The following is a 20760-nucleotide window of genomic DNA, read 5'->3' as shown; positions in this document are numbered from 1 at the left end:
CACGGAGCTTGCAGCCTTTACGCGCTCCACACGTTCTCGTCGTCCCACTCTCCCGAATGAATGAATCAATGAGCTCGTGCTGTGAAAGACGAGGGAAACTTTATTTGAACTTTTATGAGCTCGTCACTGCACCGACAAGGACAGGCAACTGATTTACGCAAATTCCTCACTTCATTTGCATAGAGAATATGCGCTTTCACCCCCTCCAACCGCTCCTCTGTGAACTTCCTTAAACCTACATTTAAGTCACTTTTGTGACATTTCTTCTTTGGTTTGATAAAATCAACGTCTCTCTCCACTGAGGTGGTGCCGGTGCTTTGGTCCCGCTGTATGGCTCACCTCTCCATCACGGCGCATCACTAGGATACTGTGGGTGGAGCGACAGCAGCCTGTCCCGGTAAGGGGAGGAGAGAGCGCGGAGCAGAGGCGGTACTTTCTCCGCGGCTCGTTTCTCGGCGTTGGAGAGTGTGGGACCAGGGCTGGAGAGAGACCGCCGCCGGGGAGCATCAGCAGAACCAGTCCAGCACGGAGCCTCGCCTGGCCGACCGCTGCGCCGTGCACTCTTCTCGGGGACTGCACAACATTCCTGTGAAATATAACTGCTTTTAATGGCATGTGGCTTGTAACTTTACTTCTGCTGTATTCTTTGCAAGAAGGTGAGTGTTGCTTATCTGCTGTCATTGTGACTGTGAAGTTGTGTGTGTGTGTGTGTGTGTGTGTGTGTGTGTATTGGTCATCTTATCAAGTGGACGCATGTTGTGTAGAAGTGGTTCCACTCTCAGGTGACAGGCACAAATCAAACTCTCCATCACCTTTGGAGAAGAACTGGTAACTTTTTTTTTTATCATGTTTTTGAGAGGATGCTTTTTTCCATCTCATCCTTTATTTTGTCCTCCCCAACGAGTGCTCGCATTCCTCTTATAGGTCCTCACACTCGCTGATATTGTAATTGATAAATGATTTAAAAAAGAAGCTTAAAACAACCTGCACCTAATTTGGATCACAACCTACAGGGAAAACGGATCTTAAGCGCTTTTCATGTAGATGAGGGGAAATAAAAAGACAATGTGCATTTGCATTTTGCATGATGATTACGCGGATGTGGTGTCGTGAATATGGAGGATGCTGAAACAGGAGCACAGGCAGATAAGGATCTGCAGGCGCGCGCATGCACGGGCAGACGGGCGACCTCGGAGGAGCAGTGGTGCTGCTGGCCACAGCTGTAACCGCTGTTTACGCACTCCAGTCAAACGGGTTTAGAGGAGTTTAATGTATATTTACTGAGTTTTCCCACTTCGGCCCCCACACAAATAAGATGTCAGATGAAGTCTGCGTTATGTTAGTGTGCGTGTGTGTGTGTGCTGTGGGGGGTGGGGTTGGGTGTTTGTTAGGGTTAAGATATTTGTATCAGTTAAGTTTGGTAAGAAGGATACATAATACTATGTGTGTGTGTGTGTGCGTGTGTGCGCGCACTGCTGTGAGGCAACAAGGGTCAATACATTTTATGAGAGAAGCGCGTGAACTGATGCTGGGGTTATTGAGCGCTGGCTTTTAATTTGCAGATAATGTGCCCCCGCTTGGACATTTTGAAAGACGAGGCCATATATTAAAGTCCACACTTTATTTGCTTTGATAAAATGCTGCTGTGCCACAGTGTGTGTGTGTGTGCTGTGCACACTCGCTGCTGATCCTCATCATCATCCCATGGTCTAATTATTCATCCACCATTTTCTGTGGCACCAGATTCCACTGATTGGCTTCGCTTTAAATGCTGCAGATGGAAAAGAATGATTCACCTGTGGTCTGAGGTGCAAAAACGGAAAATATAAATGAGTTTCTTTTGTTTTTATGTGTTTTACTTGATGCTGCTTTGCAACAAGCAAAAACAATTGAGATTTTTACACAGATGGTCATTTTTACGCACTCCTCTGTCCCCTCTGTGAGTTAAGATGCCCGATGATGATGCTGATGGTGGAGCTTATGTAATAAGACATTTGGAGTAATATTAAGCATTGGTTTATCATTGTGATCAGGACGTGCAGTGTTTCATGGTCCTGGTCTCCATCAGTGGCCTTGGCACTGCCCTCTGCCAGGCTGCAGCTGCGGGAGGACTTCTGTGCTGTGTTTTTGTTGTATGTAATTGGATTACAGGGTCTATTTTTTTTGATTATACACACTGTACATCGTCCTGTCCCATGACTGATCGAGATGTAGTGTGTGTGTGTGTGTGTGTGTTTGAGCGAGAGAGAGAGAGAGGGGAGGAGGGCTGTGGGCTGCAAACAGTCACTGGAGCGGAAAGAGTGCTTGAGATGGGAGAGATGTAGATAACGCAGTGGAAAAAACAAACTTCCATTTTCCGTTGCCTTTCAAACGCCATGTTCCAGCCACTTTGCAGAAATCAGTTGTGATTTGTTGTCTCGCGTGGGAGTTTTTTTTGCATTTCGAGTAATATAATTTTAATGAAGTTTATTATAAGAGGGAAATAGAGGTCTATTATGACACATGCATATGCATTAGGACTGCGTATTTTCCTGGCTCGGTCGCGCCTCCCAGAATGGCACACGATTCTCTACACCCCCCCCCCCCCCCCCTTATTTATTTTTTAAAATTAACTGTGTTAAATCCGAAAATATATATTCCGAGCCACACACTACATCTATACAAGATGATTTGGTTATTAATTCGACATTCACTTAGTCATCACTGGCTGGTTTGTTGCGTTGGCTTGGCTGCATATCAGCACACCTGCACGCATGAGTGCGGAGGAGGGGGTGAGAGGAGAGGAGAAGAGGGATGGAGAGATGGATAGATACGAGGAGAGGAGGGGAAGGAATACGCTCCTCTTTTGTCATGATTTGGGAGGTTCTTGTCATTTTTATGGAATTAAAATTGAGACAAACTCGGCTGAGGACTGTGAGGGCATCGGTTTTGAGGCCTGGTATAGGCCAGAGAACTGGGCCTGAGAAAATGGTGAAGGCTAACACATTATTGCAATTAAAATATATATATATATATATTTACTGTAGGCCTCTTAATTAATTTTTATTTGATTAGAATAATATTGAGGAGGAGGTAAATTGTACACATTACATGCAAAGATGGTGGGCTGATTGAGGTGTGAGTGCGAGAGATGCTGCTATAATTATTTCATTAACTAATGTGATTCTGGTTTTATCCAGTTTCGGTCGACGTGGCTCCTGCAACACATGAACATGAATATTGACTGTTCATCCAAACACGTTGTTTTATATGCATGGACTATATTTGTGCATCAGCTATTTATCACATGTAATTCTCGGTTTCAGTGAATATTACGCAGATGTTATTGCCATTTCCATGTATTTGAGAAGTGCAGGTGCTTTTATCACTTGCACTTCAGAGTTGTCAGCCCTTCATAAAGTCCTGTGTTTTCCTGAGACCTGTGGTGTTGTTGCGGACCACGGGGCTGTGTGTAAAAGTGGTATCTGAACAGATAGAGGCTAAAGAGGAGTAGTGCTTGAAGGGGGGAGCCCAGTAATTGCAGTATGAGTCAGAGACTGTGGTGGCGACCGTGCAGGCAGGCTCCACTCACAATGTAGATGCTCTCTCTCAGAGTTGTTGCGTTTGGGTGAAGGCTTCTTATGTTGCTGATGGAAACATATTGCGGCAGTATTTTTCATTCTGCCTGCAAAACCTCTCTCTCTCTCTCTATGTATATATATATATGTCATCATTTGCTATTTTGGTCTATGTGCAAAGTAAAAGTTCTATATGTGTAAAAGCTGGAGTCTGTGCGTAATTCTTGCCCTTTAATTACACAGGACTGTAAAAGGCAAAATGCCACTTCTCTTTTTTTTCCGACAGCCCTTCTCTCGTTTAAAGCATGTATAAAGATCCATTTTAATTAGCTAACACAGCGGTGTGCAGATGAATGATTTAGATGATTATAGTATCCATGACGCACGTCTCCAATAACGCACGGCGGTGACAAGCACGTTCAGGCCACTGTGTGCCTCACTGTGTCTGCGCAGCCGGTCAGTGTGTGTGTGTGAGAGAGAGAGAGACAGTGTAACAGCTTCATGTCACCCTCTCACGTTAACTTTACCTCCCTCGCTGTGCTCCGGCGCGCAAAGCCTGTTTTCATAGCCGGGTGTTATTTGCGCTCTGCGTTTGGCAGTTGAGCGCGGGTGCAGCATAAACACGTCCATCTGATCAAGTCTCATATCCAGTCTGAACATTTTGTTTGTCTTGAAACACGTCGGCCAAGTGGTGTTAGATAATAATGGCAGTTGTGGTATTGCCTTGGAGGCGCATAAAAAAAAAAAAAAACCTCTATTGCACTGATAAGTACTGGCTGGTTTGTGTTTATTTCTCTTCAGAAGAATTGGAGTGTACGTTTGAACAGAGTAGATGCACTGACATGGGTTCAGATATCGTGCTCAAATGCCTGTTTCAGCTGTAGATCATAGAGTCCATAGCAACAACATTGTTAGATGGACTCAGTTGTCACACGCACTTATTTTGACCACTCACTCAACAGGTTTTTTTTTGTTATACACAACAGTGGTGTCCTGTAGCGCAGCAACCTCACGAAAATCAAACAAGCACACAGTCATATTTCAGCATCTCACAATCATCTTTCTCTTTCACTCTGCTCCTCTATCTCTCCCTCTCCTGTTCTGCTTACTATCAAACAATTTATGGCCCAGTCTCTGAGGGAGAATAGAAGAAAAACATCTCTACAAATCTGACACTCACTTCAACAGAGGAAAACATCTTATTGAAGTGGGAGAAGTGAATTTTCAAATGCTGAAATGGCTCCCTAATATTTTACTGACACTGCATAAATCACATATAGGAGTTTCAACCCCCCCCCCCCCACAAACACACACATGTTCATGTCTGTGTGTGTGTGTGTGTGTTCACATGCATGTATTCATATCCCTAATATCATGCCAGGCAGTTTGTCTCCCACTGACATGACACCATGTTTGAAATTGATTTCCTATTCTTGACTGCGCACAAAAACTGCAACACATTGTCATGCAAACCTAACGCGTGTCTCACCCTGGAGTTATTGTATAGTAAATTAGCAGCCTCTTCTATTAAACCTGATCATATCTTTTGCCTATTGTGTGCCACCATTTTTCTCTCTACAAAGACTGCTTTGCCACTGACTTAAATGCTACAGCCGTGATTTGGCCTGAATGTGCTTTGTGTGCTGTTATCTGTAGTGCTATACATGGTTCACCAAATAGGAAATCCACTTGCTATTATGAATGTATATTTGCAATCTGAAATGTATTTATGTGACTTATGTGTTTGAAGGCGAGTACGAGAGAGGGAGAGGGAGAGGGATTTATAGCCCTGCTTTTCTATGCAAATAGTGTGTGTGAATCCCTTTCTGTCTCTCTGTGTGTGTGTGTGTGTGTGTGTGCATGTCTGGATGAATGTAGATGAGACAGAAAAAGCTGCATAGCAGTCCACCATAGTCCTCCATCATACATATTCATACCATACTTTTTCATATCCATTGCAAAAACAGAAAAAAATAATATTTGGGTAAAAAGAGAAACAGAAAGGGGAGAGAATAGGGGAAAAAACTATTGTGAAGAGTTGTCTTTGACTCTTTTGACTTTTTATTTTGTTTTAAATCAGTGTATTCAGGCTAAAAGAAGGGAATACAGTAATACAGTACATTTCTCCAGTGCCAAAGCCTGGAGTCACAAATGAACCCTGATAACCATCTATGGTTAGAGTCATTTAGGTCATTAGTGTTCTGCAGCTTACGACAGTGGCAGATATTACATTTGATTATTGTCTCATCTGCACATCTCAACTTTCAGGTACAGGATAGAACTTCACTCATGTCAATCAAAAATGTGTCTATACTATCGCATCACACACAAACCAACAGCAAGAGCTTTATACCAGGTAACAATATCATCATCTGCAAATTTGACCTCAAACTCATGTGGTCATCATCACTGTGGTGACGGCTGTCTTCTGTGTAGCTGTTATATTTTTACATGCGTGTGTGTGTGTGTGTGTGTGTGTGTGTGAACTCGGTGATCTGATTTTGTTCTGTAGGACAAAGCAATTAACTGTCACATCATAAGCTTTTTAGAAGTCCGGAGGATGCTGATGTTGCAGGATCTATCTTGATGTTTCCCTCTGATTCTGAGTTTGTTTTTTTGTTTGTATAACAAATGCACTTCTGAGTGTGAGCAGTGGCTCTCAATCTGGGTTTCAGTAATCACATCTACGCTATTTAAAAATGGAAAAAGATGTAGAAATAGAGATATGGTTACGTCTGTTTAAAAGTTTATATATATTGTTTCCTTTGGAAATAACAGGATATATTAACATTCATTCATTAATTGGTGCCAACACTTGTCAGACAGTGATTCTCTACCTTAAGGAGTTGGACAGATTATTCTACAGATATAATATAAGCACACAAACATGATTACAAACTAGTGTGATGCTAATTTTCTACATATCCTTGCTGACCGCAATTTTTGCAACCCAAAAAGTTTTATACGTGGGCAGAAAAAACAAATAGCTCAAGGGCATAAATAAATCGCTGACGCACTCTTCAGCTGCTACTCATAGCCGTAGCTGTATGAATGCAAACTTGACCAAACCAACCGTGATGCGGACACCTTGACAGTCTCAGCGGAAATTGGGTCTTGGACATTTGCATGTGTAGCCAAGGATGCGCTGCTGTTTCCCTCTGTGATGAAATACTATCAAACAATTCCAACGAGACACACCATCTATCAAACATGTATAATGAATGACTTCTTCAGCCTGTGCGCTGAGCAACAGCGTCTGACAGTGTGGAGAATAACATTATTTTGTGATTATCGGTATGTGACAACGCGAGACTATTCTTAGCACAATTCTGATCGAGTGATATCCTTCCATTCGAGTTGTTTTTGAACATTCATCACAGTAATCGTTCCTTATTTGCACAAACATGTCTTTGTGTGCGTGTTCCTCCACTTTTTTGTGGCGCTCTCCTTGGTGCTGAAAGTGCATATCAGTGAGCCGAGCAGCCTGTAAGAAAGATTGACATGGATTCGGATGGCAGGATGGATTGAACTTGACCTGAATTTCTTTTTTTTTTTTAAACACAGAGGATCTGCTCCATTTTTAGCTGTGAAGCAGTAGAACAATGACTCTCTACCTCCTCAGCATCTCCCTCATACTTATACGCGCTTAGAGTCTCGTGCTCTGCACATGCAGGCGAGCAGCGATCCCATCGCTTTCCCCTGCACACCTCAGCCTCCACTGTTGGCTGCGTTTGACATCAACAACTGAGGCTGTCATTTAACATTAACCTCTCGGTCCCTTTGACCTTACCACACACATACACATACATGGACACACTTCCTGACTCGCAGCAGAGCCACCTGTGTCCTGTCCACAGTGTTGCACTTCTGCCTGGCTCTCTCTTTGCTCTACAACCACACACACGCCTGAGAACAAGGGAGGTCGGATGTTGGCCTCCCATGGCAGTTTGATTACAGACTGGATAGACCCGTGTGTGTTAAATGTGAGAGGAGATTATGTGGGTTTAACTCTCCACGTCTGGCGTGCAAATTCTAATCATATAACACTGCCTGTAGCTAGTGTGGCAGGGAAAATGCATTCTGGGAAAGGTGAAAGAGTGATAGCAGTTGTGAAAGACAAAAAAAGTAAGTTAGAGAATGGAAACAAGGTTTTATCCCTAATCTTTGCCTTTAACTTCTGAGCCTTTGCTTATTTATTTGCCCATTTACGCCATTTTGTCAATATGCATGTTTATTCAAACTGGACAGCATAGATTCACAGATATCAACAATTCTTTTTTTTTTCTTATGGCTTATTTAGAGCTTAAAAAGCAGCCGGTACAAATTCTGTTTTTCATTTTACAGCGAGTGACTAATGATATCCATTGATGTAGAGGATCTGTGGAAATTAGAGCATGAATGACATCTGATAGTGTCTTTATATCTCCATTGATGTGTCTTAGCCGCCACCCCATTTCCTATACACAAAAAGAGAATTAAAGAGATAGGGCTAATCCACTCATTGTTGACACAATCCAGGAAAAGGGATTAATTAAGTATCATTGTCTGAGAAGAAAATTCTCTGGCTCGGGGCACGGCGTCTTCCCCTGGCCCCCAGCCAAGCTGAGCTCAGCACTTCTTTACACTCCTCTACACCCCTGTCCCCTCCTCACCCCCCCCCCCCCCTTCCCCCCCACCACCACTCCAACACATACGCAGAAACTCACAGATCTTACAGATGCCACAAAACCCAACTCTATACTTAGAGGAGGCGCTTCGAGGGAGAAGGTATGTGGTGGTCTGACTCCCCTGGGACGACATATCTGGGAGCAGCTTGTCAGGAGCATTGTTTTACAGCGAACACACACACACACACACACACACACACACACACACACACACACACACACACACACACACACACACACACACACACACACACACACACACACACACACATACACATGATTCAGCCACCTCCTTTGATGGAGATGTTTCCTCAGTGATGTGACAGGCAAAGTGCTAGGTTTCCTCAGATATTACATTAAATTATAGGTATTGAGAACATGTATGGGATTAAAACAAATGGCTGCAGTTGGATCATATGGAGATAGTTGTTTGGGCTGAGTTGACCTGGATCTGAGTGTCTGTGTAAGTTTGTGTTACAGGTGGTGTTTTCAGTAATAAAACCTCACTAATATTGTTTCGTTCAACGAAGGGACTAAATTTAGATATAGCTCACATGGCCATTTTCATTATTATTTACTGAAATGCATCATTTAACCTTTTAACACCTAAGTCTCAAAATAATTGTCTGGACTTTTCTGCTTAGGGCAGAAAATGTCCCGCGAGCAAGTGCCCATTTTTCCAGAATAACTTTCAATATTCGTCAGTTATTTACAATTACCTGCATGTTAAAATAGTGTATTAACAATTTAAAATGAGGAAAAACAAAAAGTTTGAAAAAAAACAACAACAACCCCACTCTAGTTTAGTCTACCAGATTTTGTGTGCTAAATTTATAATTTAAACAGTATAAAACATGTTTAGAAGCTGATTCTCCAGCTTCCTGCAACTGCACGAGTGAAATTACCGTAATACCCATATGTTATATGTGACTTCTCAGCTTTCAGAAACCGTGGGAATTTTTCCAATAGCACAAACCATCGTGTAATTACGGTAATGCAAAGTGTGCTTGTGTGAATGTGTCGTCTGCGATACGCTCAGTGTTAAAGGGTTTTAATATCTCAAATGATCACATGTCCGACAAGTTACCTGCAGCATCATGTGATTCATGTAAGTTGTGTGTTTAGGCAGGTTTTTGGGTCCTCCATTGTTTTGATAATCGAAAACAACGAAAAAGTGTTCCTGATTGGCTTTCTGACTGAGCACATGAATGTTACCACTAAACTAAGCAAATCTGTCGTCCTTTCTCTCTTCCTAACAGTCAACAGTGAGGATGTTGTCTCCACACGGCTGTACTTTGTGAACGCCTCCCTGCAGCGGGTGACCTTCTCCAGCTCGGTGGGGGTGTCCCTGCCCTGCCCTGCGGGCGGCGCCCCCCATGCTGTCCTGCGCTGGTACCTGGCCGCCGGAGACGACATTTACGACGTGCCCCATATCCGTCACGTGCATGCCAACGGCACCCTCCAGCTCTACCCCTTCTCTCCCTCCGCCTACAACAGCATCATCCACGACAATGAGTACTTCTGCACTGCTGAGAACCAGGCAGGAAAGATTCGAAGCCCCAGCATCCACGTCAAAGCAGGTGAGGTTTGGACACCATGTAAACTGTGGCATCAGTTAAAGGGATAGTGGAGTTTCCAAGGTTTTTTAAACTTGCCAATGTCATGCATGGAGCTAAGGCGGTCAGCCAATGACAGACAATGTGTTTGGGTGTAGCGTTACCAACTTAAAATACATCATGTGTAATTACTTAAAACTGAGGATTCTAGATTCAACACTTTCTATCTATCTACCAGTATGACTGGGATTAGATTAAAATAAAAAGAAAAAAATCCAACCCAAAATCAAAGCACCCGAGGCTGAGATATCCCAACTTTTGTTCCCTATTATCCATTGAGTTTAAACAAAAACCACGACACTCCATATTGTCTTTTACCTTTTTAAGATCCACATCTTCAGTCATTGCTTGCTCATCTCATTTGTTGGATATTGTAAAATGTTTTGAGATCTCAATCTCCTTCTGAGATAATCCTGATTGTATGAGTTGGGTCACTTCTTCAGGCTTTGAAAACCTCTTAAAGCCCCATCAGATATCACTTAACGGTGCTTTGTAGGTCTACAGTAGGTTAACTAGTACAAGTAAAACAATTTTAACCCTTCAGTTACCTTCCTAAGCAGGATTGGTATGCGTACTTCTAGCTATCTTAACTCCTAGACCGTTTGTGATATTGAGAAAATTCAAAAACTATGGCGACTTGTCCAGGGTGTGACCCTGCTTTTCACCCTATGTGAGTTGCGATTGGCACAGCACGCCCTCAGTACCTTATTCCTAAACGGTTGAATAACTCAATATTGAAAGTGAGTCATCTTGGAGAAAGGAGCAGAAGAACTCACTAATTTTTTCAATTTTTTTTTGACAATTCTACAGCCATAAAATCAAAATAAATCCAGGCGGCCTTGAATGTCATGATGGTCATAAGAATGTTATGTGTAAAATTTCAAGGTAAGGTAATATTTACGTTTATTAATCCCCAATAGACAAAACAGCACAAAGCTTTGCAAAAAAAATTCAAAAAATTACATTGAGATCAGTCCTAAATATTTCACTTCACTACATCTATAATACAAAAATACACCGATACCCAGCGTGGGGCAGCTAACTTTCATCATCATCACAACAGCTCTACCTATACCTGCAGTCCGACACATGCAAACATGGTCACCCAAACGGCAGTCATATTGGAATACCACGCTAACAACGTCTCCCAGTGGAGGTGAAGTGTCTCCGAGCGCCTCGTCGTGTCCCTGGGGATTAAAAAAATCCTCTAGAAGACCGACATATGCAGCCACGTAGACAGTTGGTTCTGTGACCTGTCAGCACTGTCTGCCAAGGTCAAAGCTGTGAACACACTGAGGGAAGGTGTCACTGCTACACACACGCACACACACACAGCAAACATCATAGACACATGACCTAATGTAATACACACTGGATGCATGTGTATACAACAGACATGCACGCATGCACACTAACACACACACACACACACACACACACACACACACATACACACACACACACACACACACACACACACACACACACACACACACACACACACACACACACACACACACACACACACACACACACACACACACACACACACACACACACACACACACACACTAACATGCACACACACTAACATGCACACACACTAACATGCACACCAGCCTGTGCAGAGCTCATGCCAGCAAGCCTCCTGTCTCCCAGTCTCTCCATCTGTCCATAGACTGGAAAGTCCCCTAACCACACACACACACGCAGAGCCATTTTCATCAAGCTGGCTTGTGGTGTTTAGTTGCCAGCTCTTTGTCGGGGGGGTTTGGCAAAGAAAGATTTTGGAGCGTCAACTGCAGACATAGAAAGATGTGAACAGAATCATGCATGGCAAAAGTGGATTATCAGGTTTTTGGTCAAATCCACGCAGCCATTTTGACAGTTTTAATCCAGCCTGCAACACAGCAGTCTCCATCACACACTTGTACTGTACACGGACGTGGTTATAATCCCACAAATCGCCACCTCCACCGCACACAAACACGCCCATATGGCCTGTGTGTTCCCTGGAGGGAGACGGTCCCTCCAGCGTGAGAGTGACCTTCTCGCCAGCCTCGGTGTTGGGATGACCTTCCCTCCCAAATAATTACAACAATTAATCAATTAAATGCTGAGGCAACCACAACTCCACAGCTCCATAACCAGGCCTCACGTGCATGCGTGTAATGTGTGTGTGCACCTCATTACCTCCAGAGTTCTGCACACGCACACGCACACACACACAACGCTCCAGTTGCCATGGGCGACAGAGGCGTGAGCGGTAGGGTGTGGCATGCCCCGTCTCAGGTGGCGCAGGAGAATGATGACAGCCGACAGCTCGCAGTGTGACACCCTCCCAAAAAAAATCTGCCACACCCCCCACCCCCCCATCACCATCTCTCTGTTTCTCCCTTCACATCTTCACATCACTCTCTGTCCCTCCCCCACTTTCTCACCCTCTCCCATGCATGCTGATTGCGGTCCAATAATAGCACCAGCACCTGTCTGGATAGCTCTACATTTATGAAAATCACTATGTGGGCAGCCCCCCCCCCCCACGGATGTTTTTGTTTGGCTCGCTCATCACACCTATAATTTTCTCACATGTCCTCCAGCTTGTCTGTTAGTTTCCGTGTAAATGCCAGTCCGTTGGCTAACATATTTTTTGTTTTATATTGTTTGAGACTTGATTGACCGTTAAAGACATTGAATAATAAACTGCTCTTTGGACAGCAAAAGAGTTGCCAAAGAACCATAAAGTCGTGTTTTTGCAGGTTTTAGTTTCTTAAATACAATTCCTAATCACATCAATTGTAATTTTTTACTGACAGCTCACGTTTATTTCTAAAGTCTTTCTCGTTCCTGTCCCATGTGCTGACTGCTTTATGTGCCAGCGATGTGCAAATGAATGAACCATAGATTTCTCATCAGCAAATCAACTTAATTGATTGTTTGATTCTTCAACGAATTAACAATTTCTCCTATGAAAGGATTCAGTTGGCTTGGCTTATACCGTGCTGTATATTATACAACATAAAAGAATGATGAAGTGCACTCTATGTTGTTTTTCCACACTAATCCATTTGGTTGTAGACATTTGTTTATTTTTTACAGAGGATTTATTTTGATGGTCAATGAATAAAGAGGCCTGTTTGGCCTACGGATGGTTTGTGATTTCTTTTTATGACCATTTAGTGATGGAGTCTGACATCTCTTCTCCCAACCAAAGCTTTTTATGCAGCTTGGCAGCGTCGGTCGCTTCAGCAATACTGTTTTACTGTATGCTAAGGGTCTCTTCTCCTCTCTGCTTTACTTCCTCTTCTGCGGGATACACAAATGACTTTCACTTATCGTGAGCAGTCAAAGAACTGAAAATGAAAGCACGCCCTTTGCACACACACAGTTATTCATCAGTATCACTGTGCAAGTGTTCGGCCTGATAACCAGGCTCCACACACCTCCTTATACAAACTTAATAAAATGAAATGAGGACACCTGTTCAATGAGATCACCTCATCTCCCCTTTGTCCCAACTAAAGCCTACATATGCTCAGGCCAATGGCAGCAGGTGTTTAGATGCCTCTCCTCCATCTGTGCTTCTCATCTCTGGCTGACATTTCCTTACTAATACAGTAAGTAGGGCCCCTGAACCTGATCCACAAGGCCTGCTTTTCTTATCCATTCAATAATGAAACCTACATCCACTCATTACTTTTGTATTTCATTATTTTTACTCCTTCTCTCTTTCTCCCTCAGTGTTTTTACTGCTTGCTTTATGAATAAGTAAATGCAGTATTTGGTTTCCCGTCGTTAATTATTGAAGCGACAGTGATACAGGACTTGCCTCCCAGTGCACCCAGTGCACCAGACCCATGTTTTAGCTCGTTCCTAGGCAACCGGGCTGCATATAGTCAGGCATCAGTAACATCCTAATGATTCTGCTGCGCATGCGATGAGGGGGAGTGCAATTTACACACAAATCAGTTGGGTTACCATTTGCATCCTGTCACAAGGCTGAGGAGAATGAATATGTAATGTTTTCTTTCTCCCCTGTGTCTTTCATATCTTGGAAGAGAAACGTGTGTTAAATTACAATGCTATCACAACAGTTGCCTCTTATTGGAACTGGTTACATGGTTGTGTACCAGGGCATGTTGCCATACAAGGCTTATTTGACCGATTTTTAACGAGCAGAGGAGTAGGAGTGGTTAAACAGCACTTTTGGTGGAGATTAGCGAGTGCAGGACAAGCTGGGGGTCAAAGCATGGGATGTACAAACCTGATGTGACCTTGACTGGATTTGAACCGCCGCTGAACTGACATGTGATGACTGTCATCATTGAACCAAACATTTACAAGCTGTCAAGCTGATTTTAAACACTCTGTGAGAGGCTTATTGGGCACTGGGGATTTTTCCCTGCTATTGAGAAGAGGCAGCCGGGTCAATCAGAGAGTAAATAAATGATTGAAAGAATTGGCTCGGCCACAACAGACGAGGCTCCTCAGTCGATCCTGGTTATTGATCTGCAGGTAGATGGCATCAATGAGAAGCAGGGGCTGTTTGAATGAAGAATTAAAATGAAGACTTGATTGGAATTATTTGTCCGTTAGATCTGATTTGTTTACAAATGAGGCTTCAGCTCAGATTAGTGGCCCGCGTATCAGATGACCGATGTGATATACTCTCCAGAGGAAATCTTAGTGTAGCCGTCAATTCAGCTGAGATACAAAGTAGCGTAGCAACGGCGCGAGTGGTCTAAAGGCCATGGTCATGTATATTGTATAATAACGAGGATGAATGTCAACAATTCTGACTCCGGTTTCAAGGCGGCAAAGACAGAGAAGAAGGGTTCAAGGTTCACACGGCAAAAGTGTCAAGCTTAGAAAGATAGAAAGGTAGATTAAATGTTGATTTTAAGGAGGAAAGACTCTCCACCATTCGGACAAGGACATTGGCTTTGGTTCCACTGGGTTCCAGTGACAGTGGCGGCTAGCAAAAAGCATTATTAATGACCAAGGAAACTGGCCTTCAGGCCAGGCGTTAATTATATCACTGGAGAGCTGGGGGAGAGAATGAACACTTGAGAGGGTGGGGCCACTCCTTGTGTATGTGTGTGTTTTACATTGTTAAGCTGTTACTGTCCTCATTTCTAAGAGGAGCCTGGTTCTCTAATTTTTGTTTACTCATTCAAGCAGCTTCGTTTTTGTACGTGTTCCTTTCCCCGCAACTTCCCTTCATGGAAATAGGATCAGGTTATAGTCTGAGCCCACACAGTTCAGCTTGGTTCAAGTTATAGGAAACGCATGTCTGATTTTATTTCACCTCATTTGCGTGATGAAAATATATGCTCTGATTCAGCACTTCACATTTGTCATCTAATCTGAAAGTGACGGAGTTAACTGTAGAGATAATTCGGTTAGCTACAGGCTACTGTTTTCATCATTAAGCCCGTCTTAATCACCACCATCCTTTCTGTGCACTGGCACAGATTTGCAGCCTAGTGCTTTACATGCCATGTGCAGGGGGTGTGTTTTTGCTTCCTGGCGCCTGCATGTGACAGTTCCATTGGCCGTGAGCAACCCCTCCACTCCTTGCCCTCTCATAGCATCTGTGGCGTTGTTCTTGAAAAGGCCGAGGGCCATTCACTACGTATCCTCTTCAGCGCGGCTCCAAGTCAACCTTTCTTACAGTCAGGTCTGCAGGGGCTAAAGAGGGGAACGTTGGCCTAATGTGGGGGGACAGAACACCAGACATGTTTGTTTACAAGACCTGCCGCTGCGTTTACTGTGGATTAAACAGGCCCAAAGGATGTACTGTGTCATTACCTGCAGTAAAGAAGAATGAATTCTTACAATGCTGCCACAATGAGTCGATAACTCCATTAGCTGACTGAAAATAAATCTGCAGCAATTTCAAGAATTGATTAATTGTTGCCCTCATTTATTTTGCAAACAATTTAATATTTGACAAATATTTGCTGGTTTCAGTAACAATTTGCTCAAACATCAAATTGGGTTTTGTCATTTGGACAAAATAAGCAACATGATGTCATGAGTGCTTGTTATTTCCAGTTTTGCAGATGTGAAATCTCTGTTTTTCAATTTTTAATATAATTAATTGAAAAGCCTCACGTTTTGGATTGTTTTGTCTGATAAAACAAGCAATGTCAAGTCATAATCTTAAAAACTAAGAGACATTTTTAATCATTTTACAATCACTTCAGTGATAGAAATGTTCTTTTATGGGTTTGTTATTTGTTAAAAGTAAAGATCAGGGTTTGTTTTTGCAACAACCACCAACCACCATCCTTCCATTGTCTAACTTCAGCTCTTTTCTCCACTCACAAGTGTTCAGGGAGCCTTACACAGTCCGTGTGGCTGACCAACGCTCCATGCGGGGCAACGTTGCCGTGTTCAAGTGCCTCATCCCCTCAGCCGTGCAGGAGTACGTCAGTGTGGTGTCTTGGGAGAAGGACACAGTCTCCATCATCCCAGGTAGGAAAATTCAACTTAAGTTTCACCAGTAACTTGAAATCCTTCTGCCCCACTATCACATTGTGCTCCTGCAGTTCTGAAATTGCTGAAATGTGCTGTCACTGCGAGCACTAATTTGTACGACAATGTGAGTTTTATTTGGCTAAGTGCGTGCTTGATGTGTTTGATCAGCTGGTGGCTAGTAATGGAAAGCAAATGATCTGTCATCCCAGTATGTCAGTGGACTCAGCGGGAAAGAGATATGTCTCCCTTTATTTAAATCCCAAGCCACAAATCCTGTATAAGCATCTTCAAAAAAAGAAAAAAAAAGAAAGTGTTTTTCTTTCCAATTTTGTCGTCGCTGAGATTTCCTCCTCGTTTGCTTTGCTTGTTGACAGCCTTTAATCGATACTAATCAATTTATTGGTGTCGCTGACATCTCTTGTTTTGTCAGTGGAAGAAGGAGGAAGGTTTAAAAAAAAAAATAGATGTTCCAATCATTCACGTCTGATGAAATGGCCTTTTCCTGGCACATCTGTGGCTCTTCACTCACTAACTGACGTCGCTGTGCTTAATAGCTGTGTTACAGGGATAAATCAGACATTAGTAGACATGTCCCCTCTCTCTCTCTCCCCCTTTCTGTGTGTGTGTGTGTGTGTGCGCACCCTCTAATAGTGATAGATCTGTTTAGGTGATCTTAACAGTCACCCAAAAGAGAGCGGCCACACCTTCAGGGCTCTGTTTTCTCTGCTCGGTTTCATCCTCTGCTTAAATACTTCACTGTTTACCTGGATACTAATAATATAACTTTTAAACTGAGACTCTAACATGTCTGTGTCTGTTTAGGCATGTGCGTGTGTTTGTGTGTGTGTGAGGGCTTGTGCAATTGCTCCATGGAGCAATGGCAAATTGCAGGGGTGTCAGATGAGACTGTTTAGGTCAGATGATATGCACTGCACCCTATGGCCCTTATCTCGCTCTCTGATACCAAGCAGCCCTTTCATCTCTCTCAATAGTGTGTGTGTGTGTCTCTGTGTGTAATAGGTGTGCGTGTGTGCGCGCATTTGTATGGCTCTGTCCTTCACACGGGAGCACTCATTGATCCAGTGCAGCTGTAGTGTTTGTGTGCGTGCATGCAGACACACACACACACGTGCCTGTCTGTGTGTGTGTGTGTGTGTGTGTGTGTGTGGCCTGAGGGGGGTTTCCAGTCTGGATCGATAAAGCTTGCTGTTGGATTCCCCTCTCTCTTGTCATGGATCCCTCAGTGTGAGAGTGGTGAGACCGGGGCCAGTCTGTTTGACTGATAGCTGTGTGCTATATTGTGTGTGTGTTTGTACAAGCCACTGTATCATGGCTGTGTGGTAAGAACTCAGTGGGAGTGTATTATTGATCATCTGATGGACAGGTTTAGTAAAACAAGTGAAACATGCACATTTGAACAAGCAGGAGCACCTTTGTTAGAACGAGCGCGCAGACATATTCATGAGCATGAGCTGCTAAAGCCGATCAAAACAAGCCATTATAAAGTCAAAGCAAAAATAGAGGTTTAATTATAGACCATATAAAGCAGACATTGTCTTCCGGTTCTCCCAAGGACGCCAATGCAGGAGTAAAATAATACTTTATAGCCACCAGGGGGGCAAAAAACATTGCTTGATCTCCCTTGCTTTATTACATCTGTAAACATTTGTCTGCGGAGTTAATGCTGTCAATTGCTAGTTTTCTTCAGGTCTTCTCCAATAGAGCGTGATGTCAAGTTTGTAAAGTTATGTTCCCATTTAGAGGAAAACCCATGATAAAGAACGACACATTTCATGTTAATTTGCTATTAACAAATGGTATCGTCCAATCGGAGGCTGGTTGCCGTTGCCTTCTGTGAACTTCCAGTTGCAAAACAACATGTAATGCAAATATTGAAGCTGTTCATATTCTTATGAGGATGACGTCACGGATGCCACTTGTGCATCACACATTTTATGTAAAATAAGCAAATCAAAATTTAAGATCCTTTAAACATTTTATACATTTTATTTCATTGTATGCAGACCTTGTAAATATTCTAGGTTTTTCTTGATCATGCTACACAGTCAATAGTGAACAGATAAACTTAATGGTCATTTGCACAAAGTACAAAATGATTTTATTAGTACATCAGTACAGCTAGTAATATTGATGAAGGAAATAATTATCACATTTATTTGATGATGAAAATAATCACCCTGTGGCATCTGAATTTGCATTTGAAAGGCTTGGAGCTTATTTGTTTTCCATCTCTCTCTTTCTCTTTCTCTTTCTTTCTCTCTTTCTGCCTTTCTTCCCTTTCTGCAGTGCTGATGAATAGGTCTTATTAGTTACACAGTGCTCCTCTTCTTTCTACCCATCTTTGGCCCAAAGCCTCCACTCATCTCTTTCTCTCCCTGGTACTGACTGGTGGCCTGTGTCTATCTATCTATCTATCTATCTATCTATCTATCTATCTATCTATCTATCTATCTATCTATCTATCTATCTATCTATCTATCTATCTATCTATCTATCTATCCATCTATCCATCTATCCATCTATCCATCTATCCATCTATCCATCTATCCATCTATCCATTCATTCACCACCCTATAGAACTGGAGATGCTCTGGTGGTTTGCCGTGTATTAAGGACGATGAATGCACGCCATGGCGTTGGCCTGACAGGATGACACATGTCATACCGACGGCCATGTTGGTCAATAAAGCGGAGTTTTGAATGGGCTTTGATGAAGAGGCAGGAGGGTGTTTGCTGACAGCTGGGCCTCACTGTGAGACGACCCTGCCTGGGTGTCGTGTCACTACTTGACAGCCAGATCTGTTTGCGTTGAGGCTCTTTCAAGACGCGGCGGGAGGAGGGAGGATTAGACACACAGATAGACAGACAGTCAAACAGGGGAGAGCTTTGTGTTTTGACTGGCGATCCAAGTTTACACTCCCATGTCATACCTCCCATTTCCCTGTTATCTCTCTATCTGGCCATGTCGCTTTCTCTCTCTCTCTCTAATTGATGGTTTGCTGCTGTTGCTGTCAGTTAGAAAATTAGCATTTGTTTGCTTGTCAGTGAGTGAACTGAAAGAGGAAGCTATGCTGACAGATGTGTATGAAGAAACTTCATCTGTATATGGCTGTCTGTGTGTGTGTGTGTGTGTGTGCATGTCACTTTGTTAGTATCCATCTCCTCCTCCAGCTGGAGCTTAAAACAGTGTGAGTTTTATCTGGTCGTCATGGCAACGGGTGCGAACCGGCGGGCGGAATGAGGAAGGTGTGAGGATGCATCGCTGCCTGATTTTTATTAGTGCATCACCACGGCTCAACTCTGCCATACTCGTGCGCACACACACACACACACACACACACACACACACACACACACACACACACACACACACACACACACACACACACACACACACACACACACACACAGAGAACATAGCTGCATCATTCTTTCTTTGAATCTCTCTGTGTGCTTGAGATTGGTGTAATGTATCAACAAATATGATCTTATTGGAGATACATCAATATCTGTGCCTATATGTAGAAGTATTGATAAGACAGAATGTGTGAGTTGCTGAAGACATGTTCAAAGGTAATTTACACTTGGTCTAATTTTGCCTCGAGCTAAATGAACGAAAAACACTGAATCACAGTGATACGCTCCATCGTCACATGTAGCTGTTTCCTTTATACATTTCTCATATGCAGCCATAATGCTTGTGTGTATTTAGTAGTTTATAACCTGATGTAGCCATTATTTGAATATTAATATAATTTAATATAGTTTTTATTCTATGAAAACGGCAGACATTGACTCGTAAAATAATATTAGTTATAACTTGCAGACTGTAGGTCACAGGAGACCACATGAGAGTGACACAAAGTTATAGATTAATTGATTTATCAAGCAACTAAGTCATTGATTGGTTCATGTCGTGAGTTTATGCTGAAGTGTTCGGGGGGGAAAAAAAGGGTGACATCTTTATATTTGCATGCATTGACTGAGCTCGTTTAATCCCCCCCTTCTCTTTCTCACCCACTGCCCCCCCATCTCTCTCTCTCTCTCTTTGTTGTGTCTTTCTCTCTCTTTGAGAAGTGTAGCGTCACCACAGCTGCTGCAGCTTCTATCCCAGTCTCCATTTTGTCGCCACTCTGCAGAGGCCGTGTGCTCTCTCTCTTACCCCTGTGCTCTCTCAACTTTATTCTTCTCGCTGCCATTCTTTCTAGTGGCACTTATTAGGAGATGGGGAAAGTGACAGAGCATCATCTTTTCCTTCCACTCCATCAAACCTGAAAGTGAACAACAGATGGGCCAAAAAAAAAAAAATGGCAGAATAGGCAGAAAAAGAAAGACAAAGTGGCACAAAAGCAGGACATGCTAAATTATGCAGATGGAAAAGTGGGCATAGGATAGAGGACTTGATGGAATAAGGTG

The 20760-nt window shown here is 43.0% G+C and overlaps 1 protein-coding gene across 3 annotated transcripts in view; it reads left to right on the top strand.

Annotated features, from left to right (window-relative positions):
• Positions 1-452: 452 nt before the first annotated feature.
• The window catches only part of dscaml1 (Down syndrome cell adhesion molecule like 1), a gene marked incomplete at its 3' end in the record, with an annotated part of 93619 nt that continues 73311 nt past the window's right edge, over positions 453-20760 (top strand). Inside the window, exons 1-3 of one of the 3 annotated variants that reach the window (XM_083886589.1) lie at positions 453-656; positions 9484-9804; positions 16174-16320. In XM_083886589.1, the coding sequence (XP_083742715.1) occupies positions 614-656; positions 9484-9804; positions 16174-16320 (511 nt within the window). In that variant the 5' untranslated portion in view covers positions 453-613. The remainder of the gene's footprint in view (positions 657-9483; positions 9805-16173; positions 16321-20760) is intronic. The other 2 variants (XM_083886588.1, XM_083886590.1) reach the window with 2 other exon arrangements.

The sequence above is a fragment of the Microchirus variegatus genome (genome assembly GCF_963457635.1).
Source record: "Microchirus variegatus genome assembly, chromosome: 3".
Classification (NCBI taxonomy): Eukaryota; Metazoa; Chordata; class Actinopteri; order Pleuronectiformes; family Soleidae; genus Microchirus; species Microchirus variegatus.
Note: the sequence above shows the minus strand (reverse complement) of the source record. Positions and strands in the feature narration are given on the sequence as shown.